Source organism: Pungitius pungitius, chromosome 19 (assembly GCF_949316345.1).
Source record: "Pungitius pungitius chromosome 19, fPunPun2.1, whole genome shotgun sequence".
In the NCBI taxonomy this organism is placed as follows: domain Eukaryota; kingdom Metazoa; phylum Chordata; class Actinopteri; order Perciformes; family Gasterosteidae; genus Pungitius; species Pungitius pungitius.
The window spans coordinates 16674863-16690470 of NC_084918.1; the positions used below are offsets into that span (position 1 = coordinate 16674863).

General features: G+C 43.8%; 2 protein-coding genes across 2 annotated transcripts; one reads left to right on the plus strand and one right to left on the minus strand.

The window, feature by feature from the left end:
• Window positions 1-490: 490 nt before the first annotated feature.
• Window positions 491-2558, minus strand: chchd7 (coiled-coil-helix-coiled-coil-helix domain containing 7). Its single transcript, XM_037456081.2, has 4 exons — window positions 2281-2558; window positions 1303-1362; window positions 1110-1208; window positions 491-915 (listed from the first exon to the last, which is right to left on the minus strand). The coding sequence occupies exons 2-4, from the start codon at window positions 1354-1356 to the stop codon at window positions 811-813; spliced, it is 258 nt and encodes an 85-aa protein (XP_037311978.1). The 5' UTR covers window positions 1357-1362; window positions 2281-2558; the 3' UTR covers window positions 491-810.
• Window positions 2559-2632: 74 nt separating this feature from the next.
• On the plus strand, window positions 2633-15474 carry plag1 (pleiomorphic adenoma gene 1). The gene is made up of 4 exons (XM_037456080.2): window positions 2633-3007; window positions 7179-7535; window positions 7708-8888; window positions 9728-15474. Exons 2-3 carry the CDS (start codon window positions 7288-7290, stop codon window positions 8882-8884), a joined length of 1425 nt encoding a protein of 474 aa, XP_037311977.2. The 5' UTR covers window positions 2633-3007; window positions 7179-7287; the 3' UTR covers window positions 8885-8888; window positions 9728-15474.
• The last annotated feature ends 134 nt before the right edge of the window (window positions 15475-15608 follow it).

The window sequence follows — 15608 nt, forward strand, 5'->3', positions numbered from 1 at the left end:
ACGCCTCCCACAAAGGGGCCGTCACCAGTCTCCTTTGCGTTCTCAGGCACCATGTTGTGACACTTCTTTCTGCTTCATTGCCTTCTCTCTCTGCTCCTTATCGTAACCCTTGATCATCCTTCAACCAGCGAGTAGGCCCCACCGGCCCCACTTCCCTCGTATCGCTTCCAAACGATTAGCAGGTAACCACTTAGTTCCTTTTTCTGTGCTGCTTCAGCTTCGGACTGTTCTTATAGCTCTACACAGCCATCATATTCGTGTCCTTCAACACAGTTGGCCCATATGGTGGTTTTGCTTTCACTGGTCGTGTTGTTTGCCAAAGGCTCGGGTCCCAAGGACCAAGGACCCCACCGGTACTTTCTCTGACACGGTCAACTGTTTATCTATCAGGAGGTTACTTTAGACCATTCTTTGGTTATCTGTTGGCTTCGAATGATACAGGACCGGATTCATGACGGACATTTACAACAACAAAAACACAAGAATCAAATCAAGCTAATCCAATTAGTGAAACAATACTCCTCCTTTATTAAGGCCACACAGGTTTCTTCCAATAGCATAGATGGAGAAGCCCTCCATGTTGGGAACATACAGCTGTGCTTTGTGGGGGTCCACTCATTCCGGATGAAATCTCCATACACCAGCTCAGTTGTACAGGAGCTTTCCCTCCAAACAGGAAGCGCTGAACTTATTCCATGTGGTCAGTCCAACACTCAGAGAGCTCGATACACAATAAAAGATGTGTTATCATAGAGCAGCTCCGGACGGTCACTCTGAAGTCACAGTGCATCCAGCCGTAGTGGTGGCCTCTCAGTAGGGTTTGCCTCCAATGGCGGCGAGCATCTCCTGCCTGTCTGCAGCAGCGGGCATGGCAGGCCTCACCCCGTCTCTTCTCCTCTGGACCATTATGCCGTGCTGCGAGAAGGCAAACACAAGCCTCTTTTACCTTTAGTTTGATGTGATTCAATAATCTCACATGGGTCAGAGTCTCTGTGCACATTTGCTTTCGTATGAAGCGCTTTGTTCAGCGCTATAAATGAACAAAATAGATTTACTGGCAGTAGAGAGGAGCGCTGACTCGCTCTCGGACTCTGGAGACAGACACTCACCCAGTATTTCCGACAGTTCTTATATCTCTGGAAATAAGCGGAGCACATGCTCGAGTCATAGTTGTAGGCACTCAAACACTTCTGGGAGGCATCGCTTTCCTGAAAGAGAAGGAGATCCAATAGAATGAGCGGGATAGCTTTGCATTTGAAGGTGGAGGCAGAGGGCGGATGCTGCACAGGCCGCTGAGCTCACCTCGATGCACGGGTTGATGTCCTGGTTCCGAACTTTCCGTTCAGTTTTATCCATCCGGACCTGTGTAAAGATGAAGACACATGAACAGTGTATTTATTACAAGTAATAACTGCATGTAACTGGGACGATGGACTTCAGTGGAACTACAATGCAGTACATTTATTATGGGGCAAACTAATACATTTGATTTTTAATTTGGATTATTCCACTAGAGAACATGAACTGGCATCATTTTTTATAACTGGAGAGGTTTTAAATATTGGCTAGTGTCTGTTCCTCCAAGGTGTCTTCTCTGTTTCTGTCCCAGTTAAATGAGTGGATTCAGTGGGTGGGACAACACCAGCATTTTAAGGTCCACCTTGGATTTGTGAGTGTGAAAAGTGTAGTTAGCCTATCAATGCTAAAACACGGAATATTAATCATCAATAACAGCAAATTATGGTGGAAACCACTAGTCGGACCGGGCCACACTGGTCCATAAAGCGGATTGTGATGGACACCTGTCAGCTGAATGTCATAGTGGGTACTACTCCATTCATGTCCTTCTGTTGCAATGAGCAGCTGATGCAGGATCTTCATTATTATGGTGAGATGTATTCATTTGCTGCACTACAACAACGCTTCTAGTTCAGGGACTATACAGCTTGAATAATGCTGTTGGGAAAGCAACATGACCTTCATGTTCATGGGGGCCGCTCTGTGTGGAAGGACAATCGGAGACATTCAACACGAGGACAAGACTTGTCCCTCTCATAGTGTCATCAACTGCTGATACACAGCCGGACGTTGATGCTACGAACCAAATGGTGTCTAAGGGGACACCAAAGAGAAATGGATCCCTTGGTGTTGTGAAGGCCGACCTACTGTAAAGCCGAGGATCCGCCTCGTTACTGCGGTAATGGAGCCGCGCTACGCGGGGACGTGGTGACCTCCGTGGCCGCGAGCAACGCGGTCCTACGGCGGACCGAAGGGACTCACCGACTGGATCCAGCGGAGTGGTCGCGCTGCTGGATGCGGGGCTCACGCGGGGAGAGACGGTGGACGTCGGTAACGACTCGTGTGCTAACAGCGGCTCTTCGCACACACGGCGGCCATGGAAGCCGTTGTTTCCCGCAGCGCAGCTTACGTCCACGAACCGACACTAGCTGCAGCACCTGCGGCACACACGAGGCCAGCAGCCGGTCACCTCTCCGTCGGGCTCCAGGAAGCTCTCGTTGATCAACAGCGCACCAGGAAAAGCAGCCCCGCCCGAAGCCTTAACCGACGAGAGCGGCAGCCAATAGAAAACGCTGAAAAGGAAGAGCGTAGACTGACAGTAATGCAAGCCAATAGCATTACTTCGCCAACACGTTTGACTTCCTATGCTTTTAAATTGTGCCAAACCAAATCAAAACGACTGAAGTTACATATAGAAATTGCAAAATAATATTTCTCTGGACAGGACCTTAAATAATACTGAGGTGGAAGTGGCAGCGCCTCACACAAATCAAAATGTCAAGTGGGCGGGATTTGATGTGGGCGTGGCCAACTCATAGTGCGGTTGCATCGCAGCGCATACACACAATGGCTGCTCGAAAGAGAGGAAAGCAAACAATTTTCAGGCCCGCCGCGTCTAGCAAAAAATATGAGAAAAAAATTATTAAAAATTCGGAAAATAGTTGAAAGTCAAGAAAAACCCAACAGAAAGGATGTTAAAGCGACCGGGGTAAGTTTGGTGTAAATTAAGTCAACGGGTACTTGGTTCTTGAATTAAAATATCGGGGTTATTTAAATTATGAGAGAGGGGTGAGCTGGGGAAAAAGTTTGTGTCAATCAGTACCCACTTTGGGACCACAGCGAAAACAAGGAACGCGCACGTTTTGAACAATAAATGATAAGTATAGAAGTTTTACGGTACGTGTCCACAAACTTTAAAGACTACAAGAACCACTAGAATAGGAAAGTTGAGCTAAGTGGAAAAGGTACCTCCTCACTTAGTAAACAATATATATTTATATACACATGTATATTTCTATGAATGTGGTGAGTGAGCACCGAGGGGGACATGCGCGCTCGCGCTCCGTGTTCACGGTAATCACGCCACGCTTCATCATGTGTCATCTATCCTCTTCTTTACAACCCGCTCGATGCGGCCATGCAGCGGCGTTAGTGGCGCGTTGTCCCGCTTCGCTGCCCGTTACCGGGACCTCTCGTTGCCCCGCTGCCAGCACGGATCCCGGAGGCTCAACGAAGAAGCCCGATGCAGAGGGAACTATGTGCAATGCGCGTGGAAGTCAACTTGTTGTCTGCGTGCGGCAGGTTGCACATTAGTCACATTTACAAGCCGTGTACCTGTGGCTGCTGCCGCTGCTGCAGCGTGTGAAACAGCAGCTGGTGCCCGGGGGGGCGCAGCGGGTCGGAAGCTCCTTCCTGCGCTCATCCGTGGTCGGGTGGAAGCAGCAGTGTGTTGGTGTCGTGGTTTGAAACAGTTCCTGACAGGAAGTGTGTTGTCAGCGGTGGCTGGAGTCTCTTATTAACCTGTCCTGTTGCTTCGACCCTTTACCTTTCAACCCTTTGACCCCTTACCCTTGGATCTTTACCCTTCAATGAGACCTGGGCTCCAGCTCGCATGTGGTCTCCGTCATTACGTCACTTGGGACTGATGTTGTCAGTGATGTGGCTGCTGATTGGATGTTGAATTCCTCACAATTCCACATTGAAATATAACGACAGTGTAAATACATGTCAAATGTTTGCTTCACATGAGACTTTAGGATGAGGCTAAAGCTCACGCTCTCTTTATTATCGCATGGGGACGATATTGTTGACTAAGGAGGATGTTATATGTCAGTCCTACATGCATTTGTCCATTTCAATGTCCATGAATTTCAACTTTCTACCCTTTTAAAAAGTTTTTTCTTAAATGTTGATAATAAAGTAATTATTTAAGTAATTCCACAAATTTTTAAAGATATTAAATAACACATTAAAATAAGCTGCAACTAAATCGGTAATTGATTGATTTAGTGCAATTGTTCTTGTTGTCCTGAGAAAGAAGGAAGGGTTCCACCCGGTGAACGTCTGCTTCACGCACAAGGCATTTTAATCTTGATATTAAGTATGTTTGCATTCAGTAGAGCTTAGAACTTAATTAGACAATATAATAATTATGTTTTTTATCTCTATTTATGACTTGGATTCCAAATTAAAATGCGATATAAAACAGAACTCTTTTTAAAGAGTGCCTTTGTAAAACACTCTTTAAAATATCAAGCACTGATAAGTCTTTTTTATTGCAAAAAAGTTGGCTGACTATAATACACAGTCCCATTAAGGCAATGTGTGTATTTCTTTTTCTTTCTAATAATAGCATTAGATCTACTAAAATGTCAAAAGCTAATATTTCTCAATTTCTTGTTTTTTGTGAATATATAAAAATAAATATAATAATTGTACATGTCATCTACACTCAAAAAAATAAGTCATGGGAAGAACTCAATTTATTTGTGAGCAAATTAAGAACATCCCTGCAATAGGATTAAATTGAATTAGTCCAACTCATTTTGATCAATTACTTCTAAAGCATCATTATTTCATTACATCCCAATATACCTGCATCCACCCTAGCACTTATTATTATGGTTATTTTTTTAGCTGTATTTAGATGTGGTGTATACATGTACTTAACTTGCACTATGAATAATGAATGAATGAATAAGTTACAAGCGAACATGGGGGTGTGTATCAGAGTGTGAGAGTTTGTGCGGCTGTGAGTGTAGTATAGAAGAAAAAAAATCCTGTTAACTTTTCTGATTTGTATTTGTTTGTTTTTTCTAAATTAATATGTTCAAGGAGCAACCTGTGCTTTCTAAAGTATTTTTTCAATGTGAATTTGCACTTCAGAATAAAGGGTTGGAAGTTAAAGCTTCTTAATTTCCTGTTTCTTTATCCGATTCATTGATTAATCGAAAAAATTACCGATAAATTGATCTATCAAAATAATCTTTAGTTGCAGCCCTAGTTTTTTTAGTTCATCTCTACTTTCTCTTCTGTTTTCATCTTAGAACATGGTTACACTCAGATTTAATTAGTTATTATTAATTAGTTAATATTTATGTCCCATGGACTACATAGTTTCAACATAAAACAAACCAATACATTTGCTAGTCAAGCCAAATTGAAACCACATTTATGTAAAACATCCCCAATGTATTTTAAATACGCAGTAGGTTTCGGTTAGGTGCAGGTTTTTTACATTTACCATCATATACACTACTACACAACTACTGTAACGGTTCCCATAAATGAAAAGACGTGAAACTTACTGCTGGTGAAAATACTCCTTTATTTTCTTCCTTGTGTCAAAATATCATCCTTAAACTCCACCGTTTGCCCTTTTTCATACGGGTCCATTAAACTATTACAGTTTTTAGAATAAATTTCCATTTGTCCGTAACAAGATCCGTAGTCATACTGTCAAGCTCACACTCAAACATAAAATAAAACTATTTTTACCGTTTCAAAATAAAAGTCCAATTTCATTACCCTAAGGTCTATGGAGTTGTTTACAACTACTACTTCTACTACTTCCTTTACTACTACGACATTACTACACTACTTCTACTACTACACTACTACTACACTAATACACTACTTCTACTACTACACTAATACACTACTTCTACTACTACACTACTACACCACTGGAGCTACCGCGCTACAAACGTCTGTGTCTTCCCTTTGTCTTTGTGTGAAAGAGTTAACGGGTCTCTGGTCCTAGCTGGTTCGGGGAGTTTTGGACACTTGGGTATTGAAACTAAAACACAAACTGTGTGACAGTTGAGGTGGAAGATTTGGGACATTCTTTATGGGCGCTCATCCCACAAACGCATGTTCCTTACAAATGAGGCACTGTTTACAAGGGAGTTCAACATGCTTGTATGTATTGCCAAGAAGTATTGATACGACAAGGAAACAGCCAAACACACACGTCCTTACTCGTAGCGCCATGTAGGCAAAGCAGATGCCATTCTTACTGTTCCCCACCATGATATAGAGCTTTGTGCCTGTAATCCAGCAGGAACTAGTGATTTTATAGAGTAGCAGAGGGTCATTGTGGATGTTTGTTAGTCAGCTATCTGTGGACGTATCTTCAGTTGCTTCATTCCACAAACCTGGCTCTAGTGATTAGTAAGAGTAGTAAAAATTTGTGTTGGTGAGAAGAATCCTTTTGTTTGTTCCAGACTTTCCATGCGTTCACTTCAGAGCTTCTAACAAGTAGACGGATAGTTTACCTCACGAGTGAACAGGCAATGCTCTGGTTCAGAATAACACCGACACGTTCAGGGAGTCCTCTTCTGATGGAACAAATGTTTTAGCTCCCAGTAATTTAGAAAGGCCTTATTCTGGTGACATAACCATCATGCCCCCCCCCCTCCTCTCCTCTCTGTTTGCCTTCACAAACTGTCTGAACAGACAGACGGGTGGAAACAAGAGAAGTGAATAATCAATGCCGTACAGCATTTTGAAAATGGCAAATATATTTTCAGAAGACATATGTAAAAACTTGCACCTGACACTTTCCAGGCTTTTCTTATTAATAGACTAGTTAGTTTGTATATATTTCACATCATTCAATATCACGTTTTGCTTCTGCTTGAATCTAATTGGCCCACAGCTTGCATTTGAGCTCATGTTCAGGTCCCCACTGATGGTCTGCATAACATTGCTTGTTATCCAGGATCACCATCAGTCAGAGAGTCCGATTAAGTTGAACTGGTTTTGTGAGGCCTCAGATCAGTGGATGTATGACTTTTCTTTATTTTTAGTGTTGTTTGTACTGCCAGCAGCCTGAAGCTGAAGCATTGACATGCTTTCTCCCTCTCTCTCTCCCTCAGGCCCCTGACTCCGGGCGGTGTTGAGCACAAAAAGCTGGATAGAATAATTGCTTCAGTAGTAGTTGGGCACTGCGCCCCAGTCCATGTAGCTGGTCAGCCTTAGAGTGCCATGGCCACAGGAACCCAGGGCCACCGTGACCACGTCCTGGACAGAACGAGGCTCGCAGAGCCCACAGGGAGGCGCAGGAGAGCAGAGGGGAAGCCGAAAAAGAATTTCCCTTGCCTGGAGTGTCAGAAAGCGTTCAACAGTCTGGAGAAGTTGAAGGTGCACTCGTACTCTCACACAGGAGAAAGACCGTACCGCTGCTCCCAGCCGGACTGCACCAAGGCATTCGTCTCCAAATACAAGCTGCTACGGTACAGACAAGCAGCAGCACATAGCAGGCTGCAGCATGCTGCTTTTCTCTTTACATCTTTGCTAATCCAAATATTTGAATGAATCTTGTGTTTTTGTGTAATGTAAAGCATGCCTACTTGAAACGTGATTGCAAAATGTCTAAGTGCTCATAGAATGTGTCTGTGTTCCAAGGCATATGGCAACACACTCGCCAGAAAAAAACCACAAGTGTTCATACTGTGAGAAAATGTTCCACCGCAAGGATCACTTAAAGAATCACCTACACACCCACGACCCCTACAAGGAAGCCTTCACCTGTCAGGAGTGCGGCAAGAGCTACAACACCAAGCTGGGCTTCAAACGCCACCTCGCCCTCCACGCCGCCAACAGCGGAGACCTCACCTGCCAAGTGTGCCTGCAGCCGTTCCCCAGCACCGGGGTCCTTCTGGAACACCTCAAAACTCACGCCGGCAAGTCCTCAGGTGGGACCAAAGAGAAGAAGCACCGCTGCGAGCACTGTGAGCGGCGATTCTACACCCGTAAAGATGTGCGACGCCACATGGTGGTGCACACTGGACGCAAGGACTTCCTCTGTCAGTACTGTGCCCAGCGCTTCGGCAGGAAGGACCACCTGACGCGCCACGTCAAGAAGAGCCACACCCGGGAGCTGCTGAGGGTAAAGACGGAACCAGCTGATTCGCTGGAGCCCCTGGTCTATGACCTGGCGTCCGGGGGCATCAAGGGCGAGGCTCCCGTGATTCTGACACCGAGGCCTCACCCGCTCAACTCGTACACCGGCCCCGGCCTGGACACGGAGCCCTTTCCCACCCCCACACACGCCTTTTCTCTGAAGTACCCACTGGGTTCCAACTTTACCTCATACGCCGTTTCCTCACAGGAGCGGGAGCAGAATCTTAAGGGAGAACTGGAGACCTACCTGATGGAACTGCAGAGCAGCATGCCCTCCTCGTCCTCTGCAGCCCACCAACCCCAGCTCTCCTCCACCAAACTGGAGCTGGAGCCTCAGGTGGGAGCGCTGGAGGAGGACAGCGAGGAGGGGAGCATGTCGAAAATGTCTGCAGCCACAGCAGGCGACTCTCTGGCATCTTGCTCTTCTCTGATGGACTTCTCGCAGCTCTTCAACTTCCTTCCGCTCAACGGGCCCCCATACAGCCATGCGGGGGGCAGCGGGGGGCAGGGCGCTGGCTATCCACCCAGCGAAGAGCCCAATGCGCTTGTCCAGCTACCCCAGCAGCCTCCAGAAGGCCCAGAGGCTGCAGAGAGTCCGCTTCAAAGGCTCCCCTCCTCCTTCATCTCCAACCTGAGCGCACCCACCACACTGCCTCGCTTCCACCAAGCTTTCCAGTGAACCAGTACGTACATGCACCCTAACACACGCATTGTGACACGCGCGGCCCCACCCTACCAAACCAGATGCTAGTATCACTTGTGTTTGCTGGTCGAGCTCATGAGCAGATTTAATCTCACGCAGCACACATGAGAGCAGAAGTCTTCTTTTCTCCTTCTTAGCTTTGGATTGAAAAATTGGCAAAGGTTCCCCGCCTCGTCAGCAGACAATGATCCTCGCATGCAAACATAGTACACAATCCCTCAATCTCTACTTGCTACTTGCAAGTTTGGTAACCTACCGGATTAGCTGACCTGATCAGCAGGCAAAGTGACTTTTTCGGAGAGATGCAGGCTTGTCAAAAACCTCTTTTATTAACCTGTCCTGTTGCTTCGACCCTTTACCTTTCAACCCTTTGACCCCTTACCCGTGGATCTTTACCCTTCACTTACAGCATAAGCTGTAAGGGCAGCACGGCAAACACACAAAAACCTTGCATAGCTTTGTCACCTAAAAAATGAATTAGTCTTTGGGACTTCAAGGATTGTAATTAGATTACAGTGACAGGAAGCAGCTTGGGCGGCGGATGTATTTCCTCGTTGTTTCAGCACTTTCTCATCACGGTTGACCTTTCTTTCATCTCCAAACCGTATTTTGAGGTTGTTTTCGCCCGTTTAAATAGTTCAAACACGATGTACTATAAATGAAAGCATACTGTATTTTAGATGAACTTTATATCAACTGTTCCAAAAGGAAAATGAGTTGATCGACAATAACATGCAAAAACATGAACCTGGTTCCGTTAAAGCAGAAGAGTATTTTTTAAGCGTCTCTAATCCCCCCCAAATAACCTCTTCACTGCAGATGCTCAGCATCCCGAGCAACAAAGCATCCGGATGAGGTGGCCCCAGCGAGCGCACACGCCAGGACCCCCCCGCTGGCTCACCTTTCTCACCCGTCTTTCCTGAGGTCCTCTTGCTTGTGCCTCATTTTTATCCCCAAACGTTTTCAGTTTTCAGTGTGAACAGATGACATGGTAACCATTGTAAAAGAACATTTCTTAGTTGTTGATTGAATGTAGAAAACCAAGTGTTCATATGGTACATTGTACCATTGTATTTAATTAATCAAAAGGTCCCAGCAAGGGGAATTATTGATTGTCCATAGTTTCATTTAATGTTTCCTGAACTCCCAATTTAAACATTTAATAATTAAAGAAACCATAAAGTTTACAATGCAAACCACCAACATGCACATTCAAAGGGAAATTAGCATTTTTCAGAATAATGGCAACTATAACAAAAGGTGCTCTATTTATGAAGTATTCCAGCCAAGACCCGGCAAAATTCACCTTCAGTATTTCCTGGTACACAGCCCGTATTATATTAAACGTTATTACTCCAAAAAGTGAAATGATATCTTTAACGAGCTGTCTGTGCTTCATGGAGAATACCGTAAGATTTTTATTCTATTCTATTCACCAAAGTACACTCTGCAAAATGTCACAACAGTAATTAAATGCAAGAACCATATTTTCTAGCTTCTTTTCTGTTAGTTTGGTAACTATAGAACTTACGAGTTGATCAGCTGACATACTGTCTACCTCTGCACATGACATTCTAAAGGTTACCCCTACTTTTGGCCCTCTAAAGCATGGGTGGGAAACTGCTGACCCCCCCGTCAATCAGACAGTTGCCTACCATTTTTCTGGTCTGGCCCACTCGTGACCAAGCGGGGCCCCTTACCTAAAATGAGTTGGACACCCCTGTTCTTAAGTGTTGCTCTACCACAAAGCTTTTCTCTTGTTGACCTTTAGAGACTGAGCTCAGTTTTTGAAAATTAGCATTAGCTTTGAGTGCAGCAAAATACATCATTAATGGTTTCCCATTTTAACAAAGATGTGAAAACTTTGAACGAGGACAAATGTCTATGTCTACCAAGGACCATATTTCACCCACCTTGTGCTCCAGTGTCTGGAACAAACAATCGCCTTCTGCCAGTCTGTCACTTTCCATATATGTGATGTCATCACACAGACAAATGTATGTAAGAAATAATACCTCATCTTATCTCATCTTCAAGTGCATATGTGCGGGGAAAACAGCTCCAGCAGGGGACCCCAATCTTCCCTTTCCCGGGCCACTTCTACCAGCTCTGACTGGGGGATCCCCAGGCGTTCCCAGGCCAGTGCAGAGATATCATCTGTCCACCTGGTCCTGGGTCTTCACCCAGTTGACCGTGTCTGGAACACCTCCTAAGGGAGGCGTCCAGCTTTACCTTCCGCCTTAGCTCTCTATTCCTTGCAGTGAAGCGAGTGCAATTCAAGAAATAATAATAATTATTATTATTATACACCGCATCTCATCAATCTGGAACAATGTAGTATATGAAGTCAAAACTACTCATATTGTCTGAAAAGTCTCCAATACAATTTAGCCCAGCATCTTCACACCTACAAAGGAAATTTCCCTTTTTCCATTCAGTGTAGGACGCAGTGCGCCATGTGTATTGAGAAGCATGTAGCTGTGTGACAGCCATAACAAGAGGCCTTGTAAGGAGTTACCATGTTGTAACCTTGACCAGCCTTGCATGGAGAAGAGGAATCTTTTCTTAAATCGTTGGATGTGATCTGGGTTTTTGCAGAATTAAACAGTATCAGCATGTCAGCCATAGGATGGGGGAATAAAATGGGAAAATCCCAACACTCACATATTAGATAATTATCTTTAGTAACCATGGTTTAATATACAAAATGTCAGTTATGAGTAACAACTACTAGCACTGTGGCCCATCTTCATTGACATGGGAAAAAAAACATGCTTTGAATTATCTCAAGTTTTAAAGTTGCGTAGTTGCTGTAAATGAAATCAAATCTATTTTAAAGGAGACAATGTTTTGGTTTGAACACTTTCATAATCCTGACGATGCGTTCACACCAAACGCAAAACGTGCCGCGGCCTCTCTTGGCGCTAGACGCGACGGAGAGGGGGCGTGGCTTATCACCCTGAAACAGATAGACTTTCCGCCATTGTTTTTTTTCTCCACATCAATCATGGAAGACATAGACTCTTTACTACTCACAAGGGACCTCCAAAGGGAGTGGTGTTTTTGTACTGAATAGCATCCGTAGGCGAGACAGCTCTTTTCAAAGCCACCCACACGTTATTATTAAGGAAACGACCTGCTATATTACTTAATAATAGCAGTGTGTTCTTAAACAATACAATTACCCCGTACGTTACTGTACTATATTCAGTGCAGTGACGGGATGAAAGCACGTACCTATGTTGTACCTATATTGCTGCCACTCCTGGATCAGTAGTAATATAGGTACGAGGATGTTTCGTAAAGCAGCAGTGACGACGGGGACATCTCATCGCTGAGCGTCACGCCATTTGGTTTGCTGCGTTTGGGCGCCTGACACAGATTGTGTCTCATTGCATCAGTGGGTAGACTTTGCATGTGATCCTGTGGCGGGACACGCTGCGTTTGGTGTGTGAACGCACCGTTATGATACAAATAGTTCCTTTTCTTTTCCTCTATCCATCCAAAGGAGAGCTTCTTGGCATCTTCGGAGCCAACGCTCTGTCTGGCATGTGCCGCAAAGCAAGCGGCTCACAGGTAGAGAGGACAGCTGGTGCCTCGATCAGGCAAGCGCACACCGCTCAGCACCAAGTGGGAACCATCATATTGGAATCATACACGTTATATTATACACCTTCAACAAGCAGATACAGAACACAGAAAAACACACTTAAAGATGCAACCTGCTGCTAAAAAATATACTGAAAGGATGTTGTGACGTATTTGTCCAGTGAGGTTTGTGTAATATATCCAAACTATAAACTGACATATAAGGTACTGAAGACACTGGAGAAGGGTTGGGCTTTGTTTTCCTGTTGTCTTGAGTTTATGACTGTGGTCTAGTGGTGCTACAATCACTCATCATGAGTTGTAGTCCTTGTTGGGCTGCAGGTGGGCAATGGGCACCACAAAGCAGTGGGAAGGACCTTTTCCATAATGTCATTTGGTTACTGTATCAAACTGTGGTATCACAGTGACACACACAGAACAATATCAATCAATCCCCTTCCCTGTCATGACATATTTGATCATCTTGGACTCTTACCCTTACAATAGACGTTGGACTGCACACCATGTGGCATAAATGTGAAGTTAGCAGCCTGCACTTTCAGCTCTTCTCTACCACCAGCAGTTATGAGACGCTGCCTCCTGGTTCCATGACGTGTTTGATGCATATACGACCCCATAGTGTTTTTATTTACCTCACATACTCATGTTGTCTTTTGCTCTGAAATTCAAGAATGAAGTGTTAACTTCTCCGTTTCCCTCACTGAGACATGGATGGACATGGTTGTGTGAAATATAGAGTTGAATGTGTGATGTTTCAAAGCATTTGTGTCTTGTGAAGGTTTGGGGTTTTACAAGGAAGGTTAGCAAGCTGCTTTTTTGGAATCATAGCACTTTCTGTAAATTGAATCCCTTTATTTTCCTCCATTACCTTTTGTTAAAATCCCTTTACTACAAATGTATAGATGATATATTTAGCTCTTTTAGAGAACAATAACATGTAAATACTATATAGTGTTTTATTTTTACAGGTACAATTTTGACAGTGTTTTACCTATCAAAGTGTCATTTTTGCTTTACTTGCACAAGTGTTCTGTGTGTCTCATTGAGGGGTCTGTTCTTCCCAAGGCCTGCTTTGACTATCCAAGCCATGGTTCAGGTGAGAGCACGAGCGTAATGAAGCTCGGATGGATGCTTCTACAAACCTGATATACTGTATGTTCACTAAGTCCCAGGGTTCTTTCTTCTTCTATCATACTTTAACCTCAGAGTGACATTATGACTTGATTTCTTAGTGGTTTCTGCCTGATTGCTGTTAACTCATTTTCCCATCAGTTAACTGCATCATTAACTCATACGACAGAATGAGAGGGAAAACAATCTCTACTCCACCATTCCTGGGGAAAATAACTAGTAAAAAGCAAAAGTCTCCCTTCAGTGAGAGGCACAGACCTTCAGCAACTCATGTCAATCTTCTTCAGAAGCTTCAGTGGTACCAGTGAACTTTATTGAATGTGTAAGAAACACTGCAATACTGCGATATATATTTTGGTATTGGATCAAGCTGCTAACATACTTCTAAAGCTCCTCAAGGTGCAACAGACCTCCTTTCTAGTTCTTATATGTATCATTTGTACAAACTAAATATCCAGTTGGCTTGTGTGCCTGGTCGTACTATATAGCTGCATCCATTGTATTGTTCTGTGACTTTTGTAGTCTTCTTACAGCCTGGCCTGTAATATCACATGCGTGTTGTGACACTGAGTCGTGATGGGAGATTGATCTGAGTGAAGTGCCTGTGCAGAGATGGTGAACGGCATTCCAGCCATGTTGGTTTTGTTATTGCATATTTCATGGATGTGACAGTGATGGACTCATTCTCAATATGTTACTTCAATTTTACAAACTACTGTAGTATCTTTATAAATATAGGCAAAGTTATTCACATGAACATATATGTGTATATATATATATATATAAGTAAATATATATGTATATGTTTACAGGTTGTAAAATAAAAGTGAACGCTGCAGCATATTTATCTGTTGTTTTTTAAACATCAACATCATCCAAAGAGGCAGATTATTTATTGTCTGGCAGAATAACCATGATTTGATTTACACACCTTGCTGCTATGAGAGAAAAGAACTGCAGTCGCCAACTCCAGTGTTTTTACCCAATGAAAGTTCAATAAACGTAAAATAAAATCCAACTGCAGGTGTGTTTGGTTATTCCTCAAACTGTCATGTAGCGTGCTTTTGTCCTCTTTTTGGAACATTGGTGATTCTTTCCTCGGGTCACATACGTAATCCCTCTGAGACCAGATATCCAGAACCTTTGTTGAGGGGATGAGTCCTCATGATAATGATAACCACCAGCATGAATAAACATGGCAGCAACAGGAAGTTACTCTGTAAAGTCCTCTCAGCAGCTAAAACGTGCCGTTTTTATAAGATTAGTAATTCCACGTTCAGCTACATGTAGGTGATACATTTTAAAGTCAGGATAACACAAGAGGACAGTTCCGAACAAAAGCACTTTTTCACATCTATTGTTTCATAATGTAGATATTTCTATATGTGGGGATTGAAAAACTGGCTCATCAAGAGGATACGAAAATACTTCTTAGGACACACCGAGCCCCTCTCTCACTCTCACTCTCTCCTCCCACAATCATCCATGCTTTATTAATGTACATCACTAATTAAGCTTCTTTACGTAGTTCTTTGTGCTTTCTCGCCTAGCAGGTCTCTGTGGATCATAGTTTCGTGCGGACCCCGGTTCTAACTCCTGGCTCATGGCTCTGCTGACACCTGCTGCTGCCATCATCATTACTTTAAATATGATTCATATTACTGTCATCATAAACCAACATCTTTCTGCTCTCCCTCCCCACAGAAGCCTCTGTGGATGTTGGTTCGATCTGATGGTGGTTGTCCCTGCAGTGGTCCTGCTGTACACCTCTTCTGCTACTTGCAATTACTTGTATCATTTCAGTTAGAGAAATTGAATGTATTGTACATCTTTTACATTGTTGATTCTGTACACATGACATCCATTGCAGTCTGTCCATCCCGGGAGAGGGATCCCTCCTCTGACCTTCTCACTAAGGTTTCTTCCCTTTTTTCCCATTGAAGGGTTTTTTCATATTTTG